This window comes from Azolla caroliniana, unplaced genomic scaffold (genome assembly GCF_043228905.1).
Source record: "Azolla caroliniana isolate FFs.n. ecotype wild unplaced genomic scaffold, voAzoCaro1.0.p SCAF_15, whole genome shotgun sequence".
Classification (NCBI taxonomy): Eukaryota; Viridiplantae; Streptophyta; class Polypodiopsida; order Salviniales; family Salviniaceae; genus Azolla; species Azolla caroliniana.
Window position 1 is genome coordinate 19,817,687 of NW_028230450.1, and position 20,644 is coordinate 19,838,330.

Genomic DNA, 20,644 nt, shown 5'->3' on the forward strand with positions numbered 1-20,644 from the left:
GCATTCTAGCTCACTAAGAAATACAAATCACAATGCCAACTAGTTGTTGAGACACCACTTGCATACGTCAAATCAAAGTCGACAAAGAAATTGTCCAAAGGACAATGTATTGTTCTAATAATTGAGTATTAATTAGGCTTTCATTGATTGTGCAAATAAGCATGGAAAATTACCATTTTCTTGGAAACCCTACACAACAGGATTTGTGCACATAAAAATAAATTGTGAAAGAGTTGAGGGTGGATTTTCTTTATAATTCACCAAACTCAAAATAGCAAAAGATAATTTAATATTGGCGCTGAAGATTTCTCTTGTACTAGATAAACCTTCAACACATCTTCTGTTATCATTTCAATTGCCTTTCGCAACACAAGCAATGGTGCACACACATGCATCCATACTTGCATGCGTAAAAATGTTACATCAATATACACTATACTAGGATGAAGAGCCAAAATTCAGCTCATATTTTGAGCAGAGTAGTGGGCAAGCATTGATTTACCTCGAAGTAGCTAAAATATCTCCACAATTCCATGAATTTACAAAACCTCCGGATCAAGATCAAGGGAACAGCCATGAAAATCAACTCATCAATTAAAGAATTGCCTAGATGAAAGATTTGGAGATTGCCTCAGCGGAAGCTTTCCTGTTCTCAATCTCTTACATGCCTGAAGATGAAGAGCCAAAATTTCAGCTCCTATTTTGAGCGGAGACAACAGAAACTATGCTAGAATGAAGAGCTAGAATTCAGCTCAGATTTTCAGCAGAATAGAAGACAAGTGTTGATTTACCTCCGCTTGTCTTCTATCCAGCTGAAAATATCTCCACAATTCCATGACTTTACACAACATTGGGATCAAGATCAAGGGAACAACCATGAAAATATTTGGGACTAAATTCCACATCACCTCACCTATTAAAGAATCGCCTAGGTGAAATATTCGGAGATTGCCTCAGCGGAAGCTCACCTGTTCTCGATCTCTTACTTGCCTGAGGAGGAGATCTATAAATAATAAGAGCATCAATATCATGACTTATGACCTAGCTTTCATAATCTTATGGAGATCTGTTTTTATATGCAAAGGACAAACCACTTCTGGCTTTTTTTATATTTCCCAGAACACCCTCCACGCCTTCAAATATTTTACAAAAATATTCCAGTACTAGTAAATTTTTTAATTACAAAAGGGTATTCTGGTAACTTTTAGTCCTATCAGCCAAATAAGTTACGAATATTTTGGTGTTTTCCCCAACATATTAAACTGAGCTTGCCTGTGGGAAGGGAATTGTCGAGTAGGGATACGATGGTGGCCATCTATCCTCACACGTCTTAGTGCCTCATCTGCTGCCTGCATAAGACAAGAATTATTAACATCTGGATAAAATGAACATGACCTCCCTGAGAAGTTAAGAAAATAAGAACTTTTGGCATCTGAATAATAAGAATATGAACTTCTTTGGAAGACTAGCTTTTGGTATCTGAGTGAAAAGTGCATTTAACTGATTTAGAAGACTAACTTTTGGATCTTGAACAAGCAATGAACTTGCTTAGAAGTGTTTAGACTAGTCATCTGGACTTACAAATCCCATGGCCATGAAGGAAACTTTTGGAATAAGTTAACAGGTAAAATCATGAAGACATGGTTGCCATTAAAGGCTTCCAGTTGTAAGTAGTGGTAATAAGAACCTGTTGCTTGGCCTCCTCCCATGTCCAGCCATTGCCATTTCCCATTGGTCGGCCAGCAACCTCGACCTATTATTGAGATGAAAACATGAAAAACAATCAGAAACTCCACAAACTTGAGAATTGAATGAACCATTTTTATTTATTATGATACCTGACACACAAATCCTTGAAGATGATGTTCCAAAGAAGCAAGGACTGGCGATAAATCATTGAAACAGACACTAATCCCTTCCATGTTGCACTGGCAAATTAAATATAGAATAAATTTGACTTAAATATGAATGTAAACCACAATTCTTCTCATATTTTAATAGGCTAGTGCCCTTGTTGTTTGATCTAGCCTCACACAAACTCAAAGATAAACTGACCAACAAATGATTACATACACACACAGAATAACCTTGAATAACTAAATAACAGAGCCCAAAGAACAAGACTTACATATTCTCTCAAAGCAGTGACAGAATTATATTCTCTGTTGGACTCCTGAAGATGTTGGGTTTCCATAAGGTTTGATCGACCTGAGGTCCTAAGAAAGGGTCCATTTTCAGCAATTGGTGTTGATGATAAGGCAGCAAAATACCGAGGAGCTCTAGTCCTCAAACTTGTAAAAGAGTCGTCATGAACATTCGTGAATCGTCCTTGTCCATGTGTGTGAGTATTTTGCATATACCGAGCGAAGAAATTACCTACCAGAAAGCAGTCAGTGTAACTCACTTCACAAATAAAAACACATGCATATCGCAATGCATATGTAGATTCTCACTTCTTGCCATAAACTGCAATGCACAATCAGCTGCTCTGTACTGGGCTTCTTTTCTACTACCACCAATGCCCTCCCCAACCTTTTCCCTATCAAAGAACACCTGTGCAAAATCGTTTATTAACAAATAACCACAAAGAATCAAAACCTTGCCTAGAAGCATATATATATATATATATGTGTGTGTGTGTGTGTGTGTCTGTGTGTCTGTGTGCATATATATATGAGTCACTTGAAATAGCTAAAAATTCTGATCTAAATTCCAAAAATTCCAGTCCAATACCTCAACAGAAAACTGCAAATCCTTTGTTGTATTCAGTAAAGCTTTGAACTCTACCTGAAACACAAAGCATATCATGATTTTCAATTATAATAAATAGCTGAGAAAAATGAAAGCAGGTCTGAAACTTTACATGTGTGTTATATTTATCTGCAAGATCCTGAAGGATAATCATAGGATTTTCCCTGTGAATTTCTGGGCTTGTTTTCATATGACCAGAGAAGATATCTTCACATCTTTGTCGCTGATCTACAGGATATGCCTGGTATACATACATATATATATATATATATATGAGAGAGAGAGGGAAGTAGAAGAAGAAAGGACATTCAATTATTTCTGTTAATTAATAGTTTATAAGAATACTTCAATCATAATCACCCTTGAACAACTTTCGACATGCTATTGTTACCTCTCTCGAAACATCCTTGCTTGAAAGCTTTGCAGCCATAAGGGCAGGATTATCTTGATTGCTATAAAATGAGCTTTCACTTTGACGAGAGATCGCAGGAAATGCTGCCATCCAATCATCAGTAGTCTCTGGAAGGGAAGATTTTGAGAATCCTAATGCCTCAGTAACTGGCAATGCTGAAACTTTTCCCTGGGATTTATGTTGATGTTCAATATCTTGTCCATGTAACATAATGAGCTGCCTATTGTGAATGTCTTTATTCAATTCAGACTCAGGAAACTCCCTGTGGTTTGGAAATACTGGCCTTCGAAATGGATCATTAGATAGGTATGGTTGGGGTAGCATAATGGAAGCTTTTCCTGAGTCATTTACTGAAGAGTGAGCACCAAGTTTCTCGTTGTTCAAAGCTTTATTCATGTAGGGTTGGGGTTCTTTCATTATGGCTGCTGAAACCATTTGCATCTGTTGACTAAACCCTTGTCCTTCCCTTTGGGAAACCTGTTAAATATCCGTTTCTTCATCAATATGTAGAGAGCATTGTCCATAAGTTATAAGAAAACTTATAAGAGTTACCTCTTCTAATCTCTTCTTGTTTCCTAATTCAAGCTTGCTACCACTATCCTGTTTATTACCATTGATAAAATCAGTTTGAACATTTGATTCTTCCTGCACATAAAGGACAGTTTAATCACAAACGTCCGAGAAAGACAGTACAAAGAAAAAGGGTTTTGCTTGTTGCAACCTCTCCAATTAGATATTTACTAAGCGTAGGTGGATGGGGCAAGGTTGGAATATCTGCATCATAATCAACCCCTGCCATCTCCTTCAATAAGCCCTCATCAAAGTCCCTATATATATGCAACAGACATAGCCTCAATAGAGAGAGAGAGAGAGAGAGAGAGAGAAAGAAAGAAAGTTATATTAGCATCCTGTGGAGGTGAACTTGACAAACAGCACAAGACTGGTGGTAAATCCAGTATCCATTACATTCCACTCAGAGTGCCAAATGACATGAACAGAAAACAAAAGTGGTCAGTAAAAAAAATCCTCAAACATGAATACAATATGACTAAATTCAAGGGGGGAAATGTGATGCTTCCTTATATTTTTTAGAATACTTTGAAGATTTCTACACTTTATAAACTGCCCAAATTCCTTTCTTCTTGCTTCTTTGACTGTCTATTTCTTTCTTCTTATTCATGAGCAGCTGGGGAGTGATTTAATCCACTATCCAAACAGATGTGCACATAAGTGACTTTGTTTGTTTCATGACGTCAATCTTTTGTTCCATATCTAGGCAACACATATCTATTATTTAGCATCCCGGAAAGGTCAGAAACATTCTCATTGGGACCCAAAAATAGCGTTTCAAGACTGTCTCCTCTGGTGATGCAGAGGGTGTAAGGTGTGGCCACACATTGGTTGTGTATTTTTTTAAGATGACTACTGTGCTTGAGTAGAGAGAAAACATTTCTGCCTAAGAAACACACCTTGGTGCTTCTAACTTGAAGTTGTGCAAGGTTCATGCATGCGGTAATCATTGGTAGGGAGCAACCCTGAAAGATCAGAAACATTGTCATTGGAACCCAAAAACGCATTACAAGACACTCTCCTCTGGTAGTGCAGAGGGTGTAAGGTGTAGCCACACATTGGTCATGAATTTTATTAGGATGACTACAATGCTTAAGTAGAGAGAACATTTTTTCCTAAGAAACACAGATTGGTGCATCTAACTTAAGGAAGTTGTGCAAGGTTGGTGCATGTAGTAATCATTCGTGGGGAGCATTGTCGGGTGGTTTGAGGAACAATTAGCATCTTAGTTTGAGTTATTCCTCATGTTTGATCTCCAAATTAGGTATGTGCGTCCTCCCAAAGCTCCGTTCTCCATTTCAAGACCATAAATGCAACTGCAGAGGAGGCTAATTGCATGGGGATGGGAAGACATGTGTTGTGTATGTCCCATCATTCCTTGTAGGTATCCCACCATGTTGGGTTTATGCGAGTCTAAGTTGCAATTCACTTGTCTTGGCATACTAGTTCCTTCTGTCTGTGAGCACATCAACAAGGCATGATTTGATTTCTTCCATGAAAATACCATCAGCGTGCAGCCCAAGTGGTTTATCACAACCATTTTTGTGTCATATGCCTAGCCAGAAAGAGAAGTTTCCTTCTATCTTACTTCTGAGTTTTGCTACTGAGTCCCAAGCTCGGATTGGTAAGGCTGTGTGCCTCTGTATCCTCTACTTTAGCCACATACTTGTGGACTCTCATCAAGCATTTTAGTTTGATGGGTCTCAACCCATTTCAAGACGAGATAAAGTATGGCATGGTCGCCTGGAACCCAAGGTGGTGCAATAGAAACATCATTTATACCTTATCAATGTCATTCAATCTAGACGGGGGTATATTTCCACCCCATACCTCCAAAGAGGCCAAACAATTGCATATGAGAAAATATGTTAGTGCGCTTCAATTGGAACTATAAAGTTAACTTGTCACATGACTATTATTTCTTGGGATATATTAGTTAGGTGATCCTAGGATTAAGCTAATTGTACGTCTTTGGAATTTTAGGAAACCAAACCTATATTCTAACCTGTGAAAAGGGTTCATTCACTCGAATAGTTTGTCACTTAAGAACATTGGACCTAGGGGCTGGGCACAACATGAATGTATACAAGGAAAAACTATGCAAGTGATGACATGGTTTCAAATTTTGAAATGGAATGGCATGAACCCCAATGATAAATTTTAACATTGATATTAAAAACGAGGTTGTTCATTTTAATAGTTATAAGGTCTGAGAAAAGCAGCAATAATTTGACATATGTTGTAGAGGCCTCCCCAAGCTAGAACTCTTACTCTCATCTTATGAATGCTTCCAATGATTATTACTTGGAAGAAAGCTGATTATGGTTACAGATGTTTATTACCACCCTGAAAGATTGTTCGAGCTGGTTTCAAAACTATTAAGCAAATGAGAAGCTACCAAACAAAGTTATATGAGATTTCTGTGGTACCTGAAAAAGCCAGCACGCACATCAGATGCCACATTTCTTGCAACACAGAGAATTGGCATCGGGATGTTTACCTGTGAATAAAGGAGAGCATATCAGAGATCTTGTGGACAACACTATGTTTATATATACAATACACCTGATGAGAGCTTCTAATACCAAAATTTGTGCACCTCAGCCTGTGGATCATAGTAAGGTGCAAACGCAGGCACAACATGAACATGAGATTGATCCCTATCCTCCCAAACTTTGAGTCGATCATCAATCACCATCGCCATACTTGGATGACAATTACCGCTCACAAATACATTTGCGAGTGACTTCTTTGAGGCTGATTCACATTTAATCATGAACTTAAACATCTTCTCCCATAGGACTGTAAAAAAATGATTTACAGTAGGGTTGATATTTTCTATTTTCTACCTGACTTTACACAGACAACCCGCTGTAAGACGTCACTTTCTTTAATTAGTTGACTTTGAGGATCAAGCAATCTCCAAACTTCCAAGGCATATTCTCTTTCAGCCATTGTACAAACAAAGACCTCAAAACGTTTCCGACCTTTTGCAATCAAATATTCTCTCAGCTCCTCCCAAGCTGGACGTAACCGTACCAAAACACTTGTATCCCGTACCTGCGTAAAACTATCAGCGGAGTCATTGCAATTTGCAGTGCCTTCATCACCAAACATTATCTTCACCTAGTCCTCAAATACTCACATTTGGATTGATTCGAGTGAAAACCATGTTAGTATCCTGGAGTCTGACAATAGGACGCATGAGGGGAGAAGCACCTTCTGTAGACGAGGGCACAATCTCAATTTCCGCACTGATGTATTTGTCTGTTGCATTATCCCAAACGCGGTCATTATCAGCATACTGCCTCAACAAAGCCCTGTCTTGGATATACCGTCTTAGTTCCGCAGACATTACAGACAATTTCTGTGCATCTGTTTCACCCTTCAATTTGGAACCAAGTGCCTCTATACGATCTTCAAAAGACTTCAATGTGTTTGCAACAATCAATGTTTCATCTAGATCCAGTACTAGAGCAAGGCATCTCAGATTAAACATGGTCAAACAGGATCTATACAATCGAGGAGATAACACGAAACCCCAGAAACATGGGAAAAACTTTCTTCTACTGCTCATAGCAACCAAGTGGATCTCTGACCCTCCAGATAATGGAATTACAGCACTCTGGAAAAAAAGGCCAATCACATAGAAATGTAAATTATTAATAGACTGAAACGCAGATGTGATACACCTAAATTCATAGCAATACTACTGAGATATTTTCAGATGTTACATACCATCTATCCTACCAACTACTTAAAAACATCTGGAAAATGTCTAGCAGGACTTGTGCAATTTAGCTATTCCACAGTACAGGCAATTGTCTGCTTAAAAAGTTATCTACTCGTGCATAGTGATTATGGAAAATATATACATGAAAGCTATAAAACTGCATTAAAAGCCCTTAAATCGGAGATGAGTTCTCTTTCTGTTCTGAGATTCTGAGTTATGGCATTCCCAACTCTTGAAGAATATGAAAAATGCATGAATATTGGAGAGCATCTTCTTTGGTTTGCTCAATAGAAAATATTTTGGCCAGTGTAAAGGGAGGCAATCGATATTTCTACTTTAAAAGTTCAAAGGGATTAAAGTCCAACAATAAATTAGCTTTGTTGTGATGTTTTTATATTAGTTGCAAATCCTATACTTCGAAGTATTTATGTGCCACTTGGCAACTTGATGTGGATTGAGGGTCTTAAACAGAGACAAAAGTGCACTAGCATGTAAGATCCCCACCTGACCAGGACACAGGACTCATTACCAAGAAACACACTTGTTTTGCAACTAGATATAGCTATGACTTTTACTGGAGCTTCACAGACCAAGTCGTACATATTTGTGACAGCAGGGATTGACAACTAGACACAAAATAGCGCCTACTTACAGGTTACTTACAGCTTCCTCACCTCATGGCAACACCATTGGTGCCCACTGATCCTACTTCAACACAGCTATTCAAACTCAACTATTAGAACTCACTCTTATTACATCATTTGGCACCCCCAAGTTGAATGTGACAGATACTAGGTATATAGTTTTGTACCAAAGGTCAGATTTAGAAGCCCGAGGATGTTAATGTAGATTTCTTTCTTCTTCTTTCTCTCCAATGCCCTAATCTTTGTTAGTCTCGTTAATCCCAGCTGCATAAATATCTGACATCATCATTTTTGTACTACGAGATTATAGGATCATTCATTCCAATCATATCATTTGTGTACTGCCTTTGTATCATTTCAAATAGCAGATGGATATATGCTTAGGCTCCCTAGCTAGCTCTACAACTTCAGCCTCTCTATTATTTACTTTTCACCTTTTTTTCAAAAAGACAAGACAATGATCACTAGCAACAGAAAAGATTCAATCTCCGCAACGGTATTCTCTTAGCTAACGAGAATATCCGCACTTTTTCTCAAAGAGCATAGAACCTACTTTGTTGCACATTCTAATCCAAATGCTTGGAAATACAGGAACCTTTGAAATGTTTACTAATTTATTAATTTTTATTTTAGTTTGGACAAATAAATTGGACATAATGTCTTATTCAGTTTGGTATGCCATTTTGGCCTCCTAGGACATGTTAATGTATCTTTGTTTCATTCTTTCACCCATGCATGCTAGAGAACCTCTACTTGTCCCGCATCTGCTGCCATTGCTTCGATACAACTTAGCTAACATTCTCTTCAATGTGGGACGTTGTGTTGTAGCATGGCAATGAGACTCATCGACTATGCAGGTTTTGCCCCAAACAAGTTCAGTCGTCTAAATAAATATCATGCTCTACTGCAATGGTTCCAGCTTTGATCACAATCATGTTTGCTTTCCCCATATTTTCAACCCCGACCTATCCCTACACACGTTTTCTCATAGTCAACAGTGTACAATCCCAATTCCAACATTCATCGGTGAGATTCATGAACATAAGGAGTCAGACAACTCCACACACTGCATGAAAAATGTTTCACGTTGGTCCGATAGGCAATGCTTGGCCCATGGAGATGATAATGAAATCTGTCTCTCTATCTCTATCTCTATCTTCAATTGTCACCTTATAGGTTAAGATCATTATCATGGAACTTCAAGAAACCAAAAGCTTTTACTTTTGTTTCTGGTAACTTGAATTCACCGATATCCATAATCATGAATTGTCTCATACGCCTATTTCAGACTCTGGTAGATGTTAGTATAATTTTCTTTCTTTCTCACTCTCTGAACAACACGAGAAAAAAACCATACCTTGGATTCTGTGAGACACATGTTGTGCATTAATTCCAGTTTCTGTGTCTGTATTGCACGATTTGCAGGCTCCAGCTTGAACAACACACCCTCTTTTGCAATCATGTGAAGGACTACCAGTGGAGGGCAACGATCGCTACTGACTGAAAAGTTTGATATTCTAAGTTCTTTACCAGGTTCAAAGGGAAGATGATCCAAGCTCGGATTGATGAGTACATTGTCAAGAAATTCTTCTTTGTGATATAAACCAATGAGGAAGCTACCATAGACTTTCATTGTGGAAATGGTTCCAGGAAACTTCTCAATAGCGCTTCCAGAATCTTCTCATCCTCTCTGAAACTCTGCAAATTTCAATTCCTGTTGGTCTTAAGGAGCAACATGCCACAGACTTTCATGGTGGAAACATTTCGCAGAAGCTTCTCAAGAAAACTTTCAGAACAAGTTCATCTTCTTGCTGCAGAATTCAATTACTGTATGTCTTAAGAGATAACAATGCCGAAGTCTTCTACTTTTGGTGCATCTGAATTTGGACGAGAGATATATCTCAGACAGAAACTAATAGTTGCTTGTAACTCTTAAAGAGTAATAAAACACCATACATGTGCACTTTCAAAAATGTCAGACTTCTACTTTCTTGCATGTCTGAAGTAAAACGTCATTGATTTGTAGTTTCTGGTATGTCTTAAGAGAGCAAAATGACAAACAGTAGAAAACGTTTTCCGGTGGAAACACAGAAAACTTCTCAAACAAAAGACTTCCAGAATCAACTCAACAGAGTGCGCAAGTCTGCAAAATATTATTCATTTGTATGATTCCCGACTTTCAAAGTGGAGACCCTTTCCTCATAGTTACCTTCTGAAAAGGGATCCTTTGAAAATCAGCTCAATCCTCGGAAATTATTTCTTATATGTCTTCAATAGACCAAAACGTCATATAATTTCATAGTGGAACACGTCTGAGGCGCGAGAAACTTTCAGAATCAACTCATTATCTATGACTATCTTGTATGCCTGAGAGATAGACAAACACCATAGAGTTTCACAGTAGAAACTTTCCCTCGGAAAGAAGAATGATTTTTCAAACAAGGTTCCTGAATCACCCTGAATCTACTCTCCTTCTATTCTATTCTTCCCTCGAGCCTTCAGTACAACCTTTTTGTACGCCTTCTTAATACAGAAAAGCTATGGAATTCTCAAAGTGACCATTTCGAGATGATCGAGCTGTGGCTTGTTCCGTATTGTTCTTCAGATCGAAACTGTGTTCTAATTTGAGAGCGAAAAAATAAAATGACAAAAGAAGGATCAAAAGGAAAACTACAGAACGATCAGGACCTTCACGGAATCCATGCGTTCTGCGGTGCTTCCCTCTGCGATTGGACAGCGACAAAGGTGCGGATCTAGGGTTTTTTTAACATCCGCTCGTCTGCGTGACTGGATGCGAGGGGAGGGGACATGGAGCAGAGAGCGGAATGGCGGGGGAGCAGGGGGGGGGGGGGGGGGATTCCAGAAGAAACGGAAGGAAGCGAAGGAGAAGGAAGGATCAATGGCGGAGCTTTGAACTGTTTTTCTGTGGTTTTGTTTCGATACACAAAGAGACAGACACACAACACAGACTGAGTACAAAGTCTGTATGTACATGTATTTGTTTGGCTTTGTTTATGTATGTATGTATGTATTTTTATGTATGTATGTATGTATTTTAATGTATGTATGTATGTATAATATATGTATTTTAATGTATGTATGTATGTATAATGTATGTATTTTAATGTATGTATGTATGTATGTATTTTAATGTATGTATGTATGTATGTATGTATAATGTATGTATGTATGTATTTTAATGTATGTATGTATGTATAATGTATGTATGCATAGTACATATGTAATATACTCGAATGCATTGGCAAACATTATTTTTCATACGTATGTAAACGCAACCGTATGTTTATCAAAACATTCTTATAGCTTCTTCTTTTTTTTGCACTTTTTGCCTTAACTTTCTTACCTTAAAAAAAATTACCTTAGAATAAATAATGAATACAAAAGTATGGTATTGAATCACCACACTTCGAGGGTGTTTACCATACTCGAATGATTGAAACATTTCTCGACTGTGAATGCATTTTTGCGTACCATATGCTCATTCGCATTCGAGAAAATGTTTCAATCATTCGAGTATGGTAAATACCATACTTTTGTATTCATTATTTATTGTAAGGTAATTTTTTCAAGGTAAAAAGTGTAAAAAAAAACCTAAGAATGTTTTGGTAACATACGTAATCGTATGAAAAAGAATGTTTGCCAATGCATTCGAGTATATATGTACGTATGTATGCGATGTGTCTATTAGCTACCAAATCATAAATAGGGTCAGCGAGGGAATCGCGGCCACAGACGGTGCAAGTCGCTCAACTGATGGCGCATGCGATTTGCACGTCCGATTTGCATAATAAAAAACGCACGATAAAAAAAAAGTTGTCAGAGGTCGCCCAACTCTGAGTTCTCGGTCACCCAACCTACCAACCAAGTTTGATTGTGGTTGCCCAACTGACGTGTGGTCACCCAACCCATTAAGTGGTATTGCTGTTCATCTCAAGTTTTTGTTGTTTATCTCACATTTTAAAATCAGGTCGCCCAACCTATTACTCACTTGGCCCAATCTATTTTAATTAGGTCATCCAACTTGCAACGATCAAAGTTGGGCGACCTCTAACAACTTTTTTTTCGAACTGTGCAGATCACACACACCATTAGCTGAGCGACCTGCACCATTTGTGGCTGTGATTCCCTCATCAACCCTATTTATGAATTGGTAGCGGATAGACACAAGTGTGTGTTATGTAATGTATCTATGTATGTATGTACAACGTGTCTATTTGCACCCAAAACATAAAGAGGCATAGTGGGGGACTCGTAGCAACAGACAGTGCATGATGTTTAGCTAAGGGCACATGCGATTTGCACCGTCAGATATGGATAAAGCTAATGAAAAATGCACGCTAGTGAAAAAGCCAACACACTCTATCACCCGGCACATGACTCTTCATTAATCCAAATGCCCTACTAATAGGAAGACACCCTACTCACATTCGGAATTTGCCATGCTCACATCTCTTTTAACACCTTGCTCCATAGAAGTCACCCTGCTCATACTAGGAAGACACCCTACTCACACCTTGCAAACACCCTGCTTCGCAAAAGATGCCCTTACTTATAATTATTAGGCTACCCGACTTGCAAGGGTATAAAATCAAGCGCTTGACATTTTTCAAATCAGAGATTGTGCTTTTTGGAGGGATTTTTGATAGCCAGAAGTGGAGATAGAAGCATAACGAGACATGGAGACAAATCCTAAAATATTTGGCATGGAATTATGGAAATCTAGAATACAAACGACCGAGGAAGCTATTCAATGGCTCAAGCAAGGGTTCGGATCCTTCAACCATGATGTTATTGAGGATTGTATATAAACATTGGAAGACCTATCAAAAAGGGTGTATGGTTTGGGTCCACCGAAATCAACCTACGAAGAAGGTGTAGGATCCATAAGTCGGAAGCAACAAATTGGTGCGAAAGAGAGGAGCGACGGTCAACAACTCACAAGAACTTATTGGCACCTCCCCAAACACTTTCAATCCCATGCCGAAAAAACTATATAGAGATGTAATTCGGGCTAGGAGACGGTTGCCAATACATTGTGAGATTGAGAAGGTTCGATGTTTGCATTGCAATGGTTTGACCTTGACCTCATGGGATTCAAATGTTAATTGCTGCAAAAATTGTGGCTGCATGTTGCCATTATCCCCACATGAGCCATAATCTTTGCTTACGTTGAATTCAATTTTCATCCTTAGGTTTTTGTACTTGGATTGTGGACATTGTGTGTGTTAGATTTTGGACATTTTGTGATGATATATGTGCAATCTTAAGTTTTAAGTTTTGTGTAATTGGAAGATTGAGTGGAATTTTGGTGTAAGATTTTGATGTCAAATTTTTTGGTACACTTAGACTTTTTTGAAGTTTTTCATGTCTGAATTTTAGTTGTACGCCTTGCTTGAGTTGGGTGGTTGTCTCTAAGTGGGTCAAGTATCTTATTGGAGTAGGGCGCATGTAGACAGATAGTAGGGTAACTAGTGACAAAAGCGATCAAAGTCAAGTGTTTTTTTGGTTGGCATGCTTCACTAGGTTATTATTTTTTAATCATTATTATGTTGCTTTATCACTTTATTACTTTTATTTGGTGACAGAGTCAGGTGCTTCGTGACAAAGGTGGTGGTTAGAATAGGGCACTTTTTAATACAGATCAGATAGTGTAGATCGCACACGCCTTAGCTAAGTGCCATGCACCATTTGTGGCCACGATTCCCTCGCTAGCCCTCTTTATGATTTGGGTGCAAATAGAGACGAGCATGTATGTATGTGTGTATATATGCACAGATGTATGTACGTATGTAGAATAGGTTTGGGTGGTCATTTCATTTTGCATTGCCATATGGATGGGTGTCCATCTCCATTCCTATTCCCAATCTATTATTGTTCTTCTTATATTTTCACTCATCTGTCACTCTTTGATAGAAGTCGAGGTAGGGGCCCTCGTCCATCACTCTCTAACAGAAGTCGAGGAAGGGGCAACTCTCCAAAATTAGCTCTTCTTGTGGTTACAATATGATCCACCCAGACCAAACAAGTAACCGAACACAATTTCCGACATTGTTGCGTGATCTCCATAATGATGATGTAAAATATCAACTAATGTAATACGTAGTCCCATGACAATCACTCACTTTACATGAACCACTCCCCCTAGCAATAGTGTGTTAAAATGAAAACCAACAAATTGGTAGATTGGGTAAATATGTCTAAATCACAACGACCACAATGATAGTTGGATAACATTAGGGTTTAGGCCATAGTGTGAACCATACGTGCATTCGCATTCGTGAATGTTTCAATCATTCGAGTAAGAAAAACATCGTCAAAGAGTGATAAATACCATACTTTTGGATTAACTATTTATTATAAGGTAACTAAGCCTAAAAGTGGAAAAAAACATTTAAAAAATGGGAAAAACAAAAAAAAAACACAATAATGTTTGAATAACATTCGCATTCGTTTTCCAACGTAGGAAAACAAATGTTATGCTAGACGAACATGAATTTTACGTACTATGGTTTAGGCTATAAATGTTTCCTGATATGAACAAATAGGGTGGCTTCACTATTCATGCATGTGAGGGCAATAAACAACTTCTTCTTGCATTACTTGCTCTAGCAAAAACAATGTTGATTTATATTATGGAAAATATTTGAAGACTTTTCTGCAATATGATATCCACATTTCAAATTGGCTCTACATATGAACTTTAGTATGCACATAATGAGTTGTGGTGGTGCAATGGCCCTCATGGGTTCACCCCCTACCCCAATTGAACCTACACCAAAGTCACGTATGTGGAGCTTCACATGTCAAGGGGGGGGGTGTTGTATAGAAATGTGAGTAAATAGAGACTTTGCCCTTGTTGTGTCTTGCTAGTTATAAACTTATATGCCAATAACAAGCCATAAAGGCCATCATTGTAGGGAACCATGATGAAGCTTGTGGCTTTTGATGGGTTAGACTCTAGAGCATTGGAATGCATACTTGTTTAAAGGACATTCATTACACACTCTTTACTTTGAGAAGCTAAACCCATTCAACCATCTTTGAGCAATCTCGATCGCAACATCAACTGTGTTTAGCATCATATTCTTCAACCATTGTTTTTTTTTTCAAACCAAATTATCCCTCCATTACTAAGAAAGGTCGTAACGGTTACATCATACAAAGTATTTTTTCCCAAGCCCGTCTTGTGTAGACGATGGTTGAGGAAACAAATCTATGTACTCCCTAGACACATTGCAAGGTATCCATATCCATAGGTAACAACGAAAGTAGCTCTATTCGGAAACAAACCCTCTCAGGCCATAGTTATGAACCATTCAATACTTCTTCAACATGTACATCTCGGATTTGAAGGCGATGAACTATGTTCTTTGGTTTTTCAAGAGAACCACTTTCCACATTCATGGCTGTAAAGTCAACAACTATGCTTCCTCTTTCCCCATCAACCATCAACTATTCTTCAACCATTGTTGCAATCTCATGCTCACTCTAAACCCTAATCTCAAGGTCGATGAGAATCGGTAAAGTTTTTGCTCTTCTCGCCTTGTATGAGAAATAGGAGTCTTGATGACGATTTCTTCCAAAACTTCGAACACAACCATGTGACCACTTAAAAAGACCAAGCATATGTATTTGCCAGAAAAGGCACCAATATGGAGAGGGTGTCCTCCCCCCACCCCATCCCCATGCCCAACACATGCATTGTTTTTTAGATATGTAGACACATATAATACATACGCAATTGATTTTCGGGAAAAGTACCAGGATACCCCTGGAAGTTCGTCTATTTACCAGAATGCCCCTGGAAGTTCCAAATTTACCAAACTACCCCTATGTCCAAAAAATTATTATAAAGTAATTAATACACTCAAATCTTTGGTAAATAGGGCTAGTTTGGGTCCATTTCTTCCATCTTTGGTAAATAGGGCTTGTAGATTTGAGTGTATAATTACTTTATACAGTGTAATTTTTTGGACATAGGGGTGGTTTGGTAAATTTAGAACTTCCAGGGGCATTCTGGTAAATAGACGAACTTCCAGGGGTATCCTGGTACTTTTCCCTTGATTTTATAATTTTGGTTGATTGATCCTCTCGCCTCTCATTCAGACCAAGCAAGTTTATGTAATTCTCAACCAAATCCATGGTGTACAATCCACCCACTTCTGATGAACTTCTGATGAACTAAACAGAAAGAGGGATTTGACTTGCCCCATCCAATGCCCATTCATTTTGAGAACACCTAACTTATAGCTCCGTTTTCCTTCATGTATAAGAAAACGGAGTCATAATCTGCATGGGGTTGTTCTGTATAGAAGGCCTATTTATTGGGAAATGCTGAAACCAGAGGAGACAGTGCTTTCATCTTCTTTGTGTGAGCAAGTCCCCTCTATAAATAGCTCGATAGAAATCATTCAACAGAGCAGAAGAAAGAAAGATCTATCTTATACAAGGTATGTCCATGTGAAGTTATGTGAATATGGTATCAAAACACATATCGTAATAGGAAATTGTGTAGTTTCTATGTTTGCTGAATGTGGTAGCATTCTTGATGCCCAACAAGCTTTTGATCGGATTTCGGTTCGAAATGAGTTTTGTTGGACCTCCCTTATTGAAGCATATATTGATAATGGAAAGCTTGATCATGCCTTGTTTTTACATGAAACTATGCAAGACTACTCTGTTTCTCCGAGTAGGTTCACCTACATGACTTTGTTAAAAACTTGCAGTCGTTCGAAATGCATTGATAACGGTCGAGAATTGCATGCTGAAATGAGTGATAATGGGCTATCTCTAGACATTTTCTTTGGCAATACTCTCATCGATATGTATGCAAAATGTGGGTGTTTTGAGAAAGCTCTAGAATCTTTTGATCAGCTTCCATGGCTTCTTTATTGAAGCATTGAATTGTTTTGAGAAAATGGAAGTATCCAATGCAGTACCCGATGTGATCACATACAATTGCATCCTAAAAGGTCTCAGCATAAGTAGAGATATAGAATGCAGATGGAAAATGCACATAAAGATAATAAAGAATGGTCTAGAGGTAAATCTCTCCCTTTGAAGCTCATTGGTGGATATGTATATTAGGTGTGGATTGTTGGAACGGTTGCATATAAGGTATTTAATAGCTCACCCATCCAAAACATTGAGCTATGGATTGCCCTCATTTCAGGCTATGTGGAAAGTGGGTTCATGCAAGAAGCTTTAGTTTGCTTTGAACAAATGCAATCCGAACATATTTTGCCTGACGGTGTCACATACCTCTACTGCTTGAGGGCATGTGGTGCTATCAAAAATCTTGAAAAGGGGAGAGAATTGCATTCAATGATTCCTGAAGAAGTGCTTAAGAAACATCCTTATTTAAGAAATACGTTGGTGGATTTATATGCGAAATGTGGTTCACTTCAGGAAGCACATGAGGTACTAAGAGGACATCCTCTCCGGGATGTCGTGTCTTGGAATACTTTGATTAATGGATACATTCAGTGTGGTCTTGGGAAAGAAGCACTCAATTATTTCCATGAAATGCAGCTAGACGGAGTGCACCCTAACACAATTACAGTTGTTTGTGCTTTGAAATCTTGTAGTGCTCTAGGAGATATTTCCAAGGTCTACATTTGCACAATGAGGTGTCTCTATTGGCCCTTGCAACAGACCTCCCAGTGGCAAACAGTCTCATTGATATGTATGCGCAATGTGGATATCTTGGTGAAGCACAAGCTGTGTTTGGTAATATGTCCGTGCGAGACGAAGTTTTGTGGACAACTTTGATTGCTGGATATGCTGAAGAGGGCCTTGGTGAGAAAGTTTTGGAGCACTTGAAACAGATGCAACTTGAAGGCTTTATTCCCAATGCTGTAACCCTGGTATGCAGTCTAAAAGCTTGTATTAGTATTGGAGCGATTGACAAAGGGCAACAAATACATGCTGAGATTGTGAAGGAAGGTTTTGACTCAAATGTTTTCATTGGAAACGTTCTAGTGGATATATATTCAAAGTATGGCATGGTTGTAGATGCGTCAGATATACTAGACACTCTAACTGCTCGAGACATTGTTACATGGAATTCACTGATTGCTGGATATGTTGAAGATGGCCGTGGTGAAGAAGCTCTCAACTGCCTGTTAGAGATGCAAGTAGAAGGCATATCTTCAGATCCTATCACAATGCTTTGTTCTTTGAAAGCTTGTGTTACAATAAAGTCATCATATAGTAGTCATAATATCCACGATGAAATTATCGTAAAGGGGTTTGAAAATGAGAGTCACATTAAAAATATATTAGTTGACACGTATGCCAAATGTGGCTGTTTTTCGGATGCAGAGTGTTTGCTTATTAGAATGCAAGTCTGAGACATTGTAGCCTGGACAGCCTTGATTGGAGGATATGTTGAACAAGGTTTAGGTGACAAAGCTTTGGACTGTTACCAACTCATGCTATAAGAAAAAATACCATCAGATGAGGTAGTTTTTGTTTGTGGCTTGAAAGCTTGTGGAAATATTACTTCTCTTCATGATGGCCAGAAATTATACATTGAGATTGTTAAGCATGGCGTTGAGCAAGAAGTTCAAATTGGAAACACTCTTATGGACATGTATGTGAAATGTGGTTCTCTCATCGAAGCTCAAACTGTCTTTGATAAGCTGCAAAGCCGAGATGCAATCTCATGGACAACACTTATGTCTGGATATTCAGAAAATGGGATTAGTGAGAGATCACTGAGAGGTTTGGAACTTATGTCATTGGAAGGTATATCACCTGATGTTATTGCACTTACCAGATGTCTGGAAGCATGTACAACTGTAGGCTTCATAACCACTGGTCAAGAACTACATATCGAGGTCGTAGAGAAGGGATATGAGACAGATCACTATGTCAGCAACACATTAGTTGGCATGTATGGAAATTTTGGCTTTTATGACGAGGTAAACATGATGTTTGATAAGCTGTTAGTCCAGGACTGTGCCTCTTGGAATGCATTGATTTTGGGATATGCCGCTAATGGGATCGGTCAAGAAGCACTGCGATGTTTTCGAGAGATGCAGTATCATGATATTACTCCAGACAATGCATCATGGAATGGAGTGATATGGGGATTTGCGAAACAAGAAGACACGGATAAAGCTTTTGAAGTTCTCGGGTGTTTATTGGAACAAGGTTTTCTGCCAAGTACCGTCATCATGGCCAGCCTTTTGAAAGCTTGTAGCAGCCCACTAGCATGCGAAAATGCTAAAAGGATTCATGCTCAGGCATACACTGTTGGTGATTTTGAGGCTGGTTTTGCAATGGCCCTTCTTGACATCTATAGTAAATATGGAAGCATGGTTGATGCTCAATATATGTTCGATGTGATGCCAAGAAAGTCTCTCGTTGCATGGAATGCATTCATTGCAGGAAATGCTCGCATAGGACAGAGTGATGTTGTTTTCTTACTGTTTGAGAGGATGAAATATGAAGGAACACGACCAAATGATATCACCTTTCTTAGTCTTCTCACAACATGTTGTCATGTGGGTTTACTAGAGAAAGGTCAGTATTACTTTAAAGCTATGACTAAAGACTACGACGATATTGACTCAAGTATTCAACATTACACATGTATGATAGACCTTTTGGGTCGAGCGGGCCTTGTGGATGAAGCCATAAACATGATGAAGAAGATGCCATTTGTTTCTGATTTTGCCATGTGGAGCACTATAATAGAGGCTTGTCAAAAGTGGGGGAATGTAGAGATTGTAACTAAGGCATTTGAGGAGGTTAGAAAATTGGAAGGATTTTAAAATAATGTCATAATAACCTCCAACTTGGGAGAAAGGGATATTAAAATGGCGGACCTCATTGTGACAGCCGGTACGCTAGAACATTCAAAGAAGAATGCATGTATTTATATTTTCAATCTCAAAGCCCAAACGGACATGTTCATATATTGTATAGTTGTACCTTGTCTATATGATTTTCTTGTATTAGGGTTGTACTCTAGTTGTAAGCAAAGTTTTTACTAACCGGGACCTTGGTTCAAATCACATTAATGTACTCCTTCACTAGATGCCATTGTGGAATGTAGGTAGTTGAACATCAAACAATCTTATCCAAAATTTAGTCACATGAATATTGGGACAACGAAGCTTTGTTCCCTGTGCAAAGTTGAAGGGGGAACAAAATTGAGCTCACTAATATATTTCCATGACAGTATTCCCATTTGTATTTTTATATGGTCATCTATCATATATCACACATGACACATGAATCACATGACATGAGACTTGGCATGTTCCCATTTGTATTTTTATATGGTCATCTATCATATATCACACATGACACATGAATCACATCACATGAGACTTGGCACGTGTCACGTAACATATTTGTCTTGAAACCTCAAGTAGTGTTGCCTTAAAAAACACAAACCTTAATAAACTTACAAGATGGTGAAGCATACAATCATTAAATGCACATAAATAAGTTTAAACATGGTGAAAATGGTGAGAAAATGAATGCAAAAAAATAATTGTC

At 38.3% G+C, this 20,644-nt stretch overlaps 1 protein-coding gene and 1 pseudogene across 2 annotated transcripts; one reads left to right on the forward strand and one right to left on the reverse strand.

The window, feature by feature from the left end:
* Positions 1-292: 292 nt before the first annotated feature.
* LOC147855018 (RNA polymerase II C-terminal domain phosphatase-like 1) lies at positions 293-10,930 on the reverse strand. 2 transcript variants are annotated; one of them, XM_087330970.1, is made up of 17 exons: positions 9,468-10,930; positions 6,879-7,358; positions 6,583-6,793; positions 6,333-6,490; positions 6,163-6,233; positions 3,885-3,990; positions 3,716-3,808; positions 3,143-3,640; positions 2,864-2,992; positions 2,734-2,787; positions 2,454-2,553; positions 2,129-2,376; positions 1,839-1,928; positions 1,688-1,753; positions 1,273-1,349; positions 914-1,003; positions 293-668 (listed from the first exon to the last, which is right to left on the reverse strand). In XM_087330970.1, the coding sequence occupies exons 1-17, from the start codon at positions 9,741-9,743 to the stop codon at positions 653-655; spliced, it is 2,763 nt and encodes a 920-aa protein (XP_087187096.1). In that variant the 5' UTR covers positions 9,744-10,930; the 3' UTR covers positions 293-652. The 2 variants fall into 2 exon arrangements, with proteins under 2 accessions (XP_087187096.1, XP_087187097.1); XM_087330971.1 differs by lacking the exon at positions 9,468-10,930 and having other exon boundaries at positions 6,583-6,803; positions 6,879-7,182.
* A 5,328-nt stretch (positions 10,931-16,258) lies between these two features.
* LOC147855019 (pentatricopeptide repeat-containing protein At2g33680-like) lies at positions 16,259-19,953 on the forward strand (annotated as a pseudogene).
* Positions 19,954-20,644: the final 691 nt, after the last annotated feature.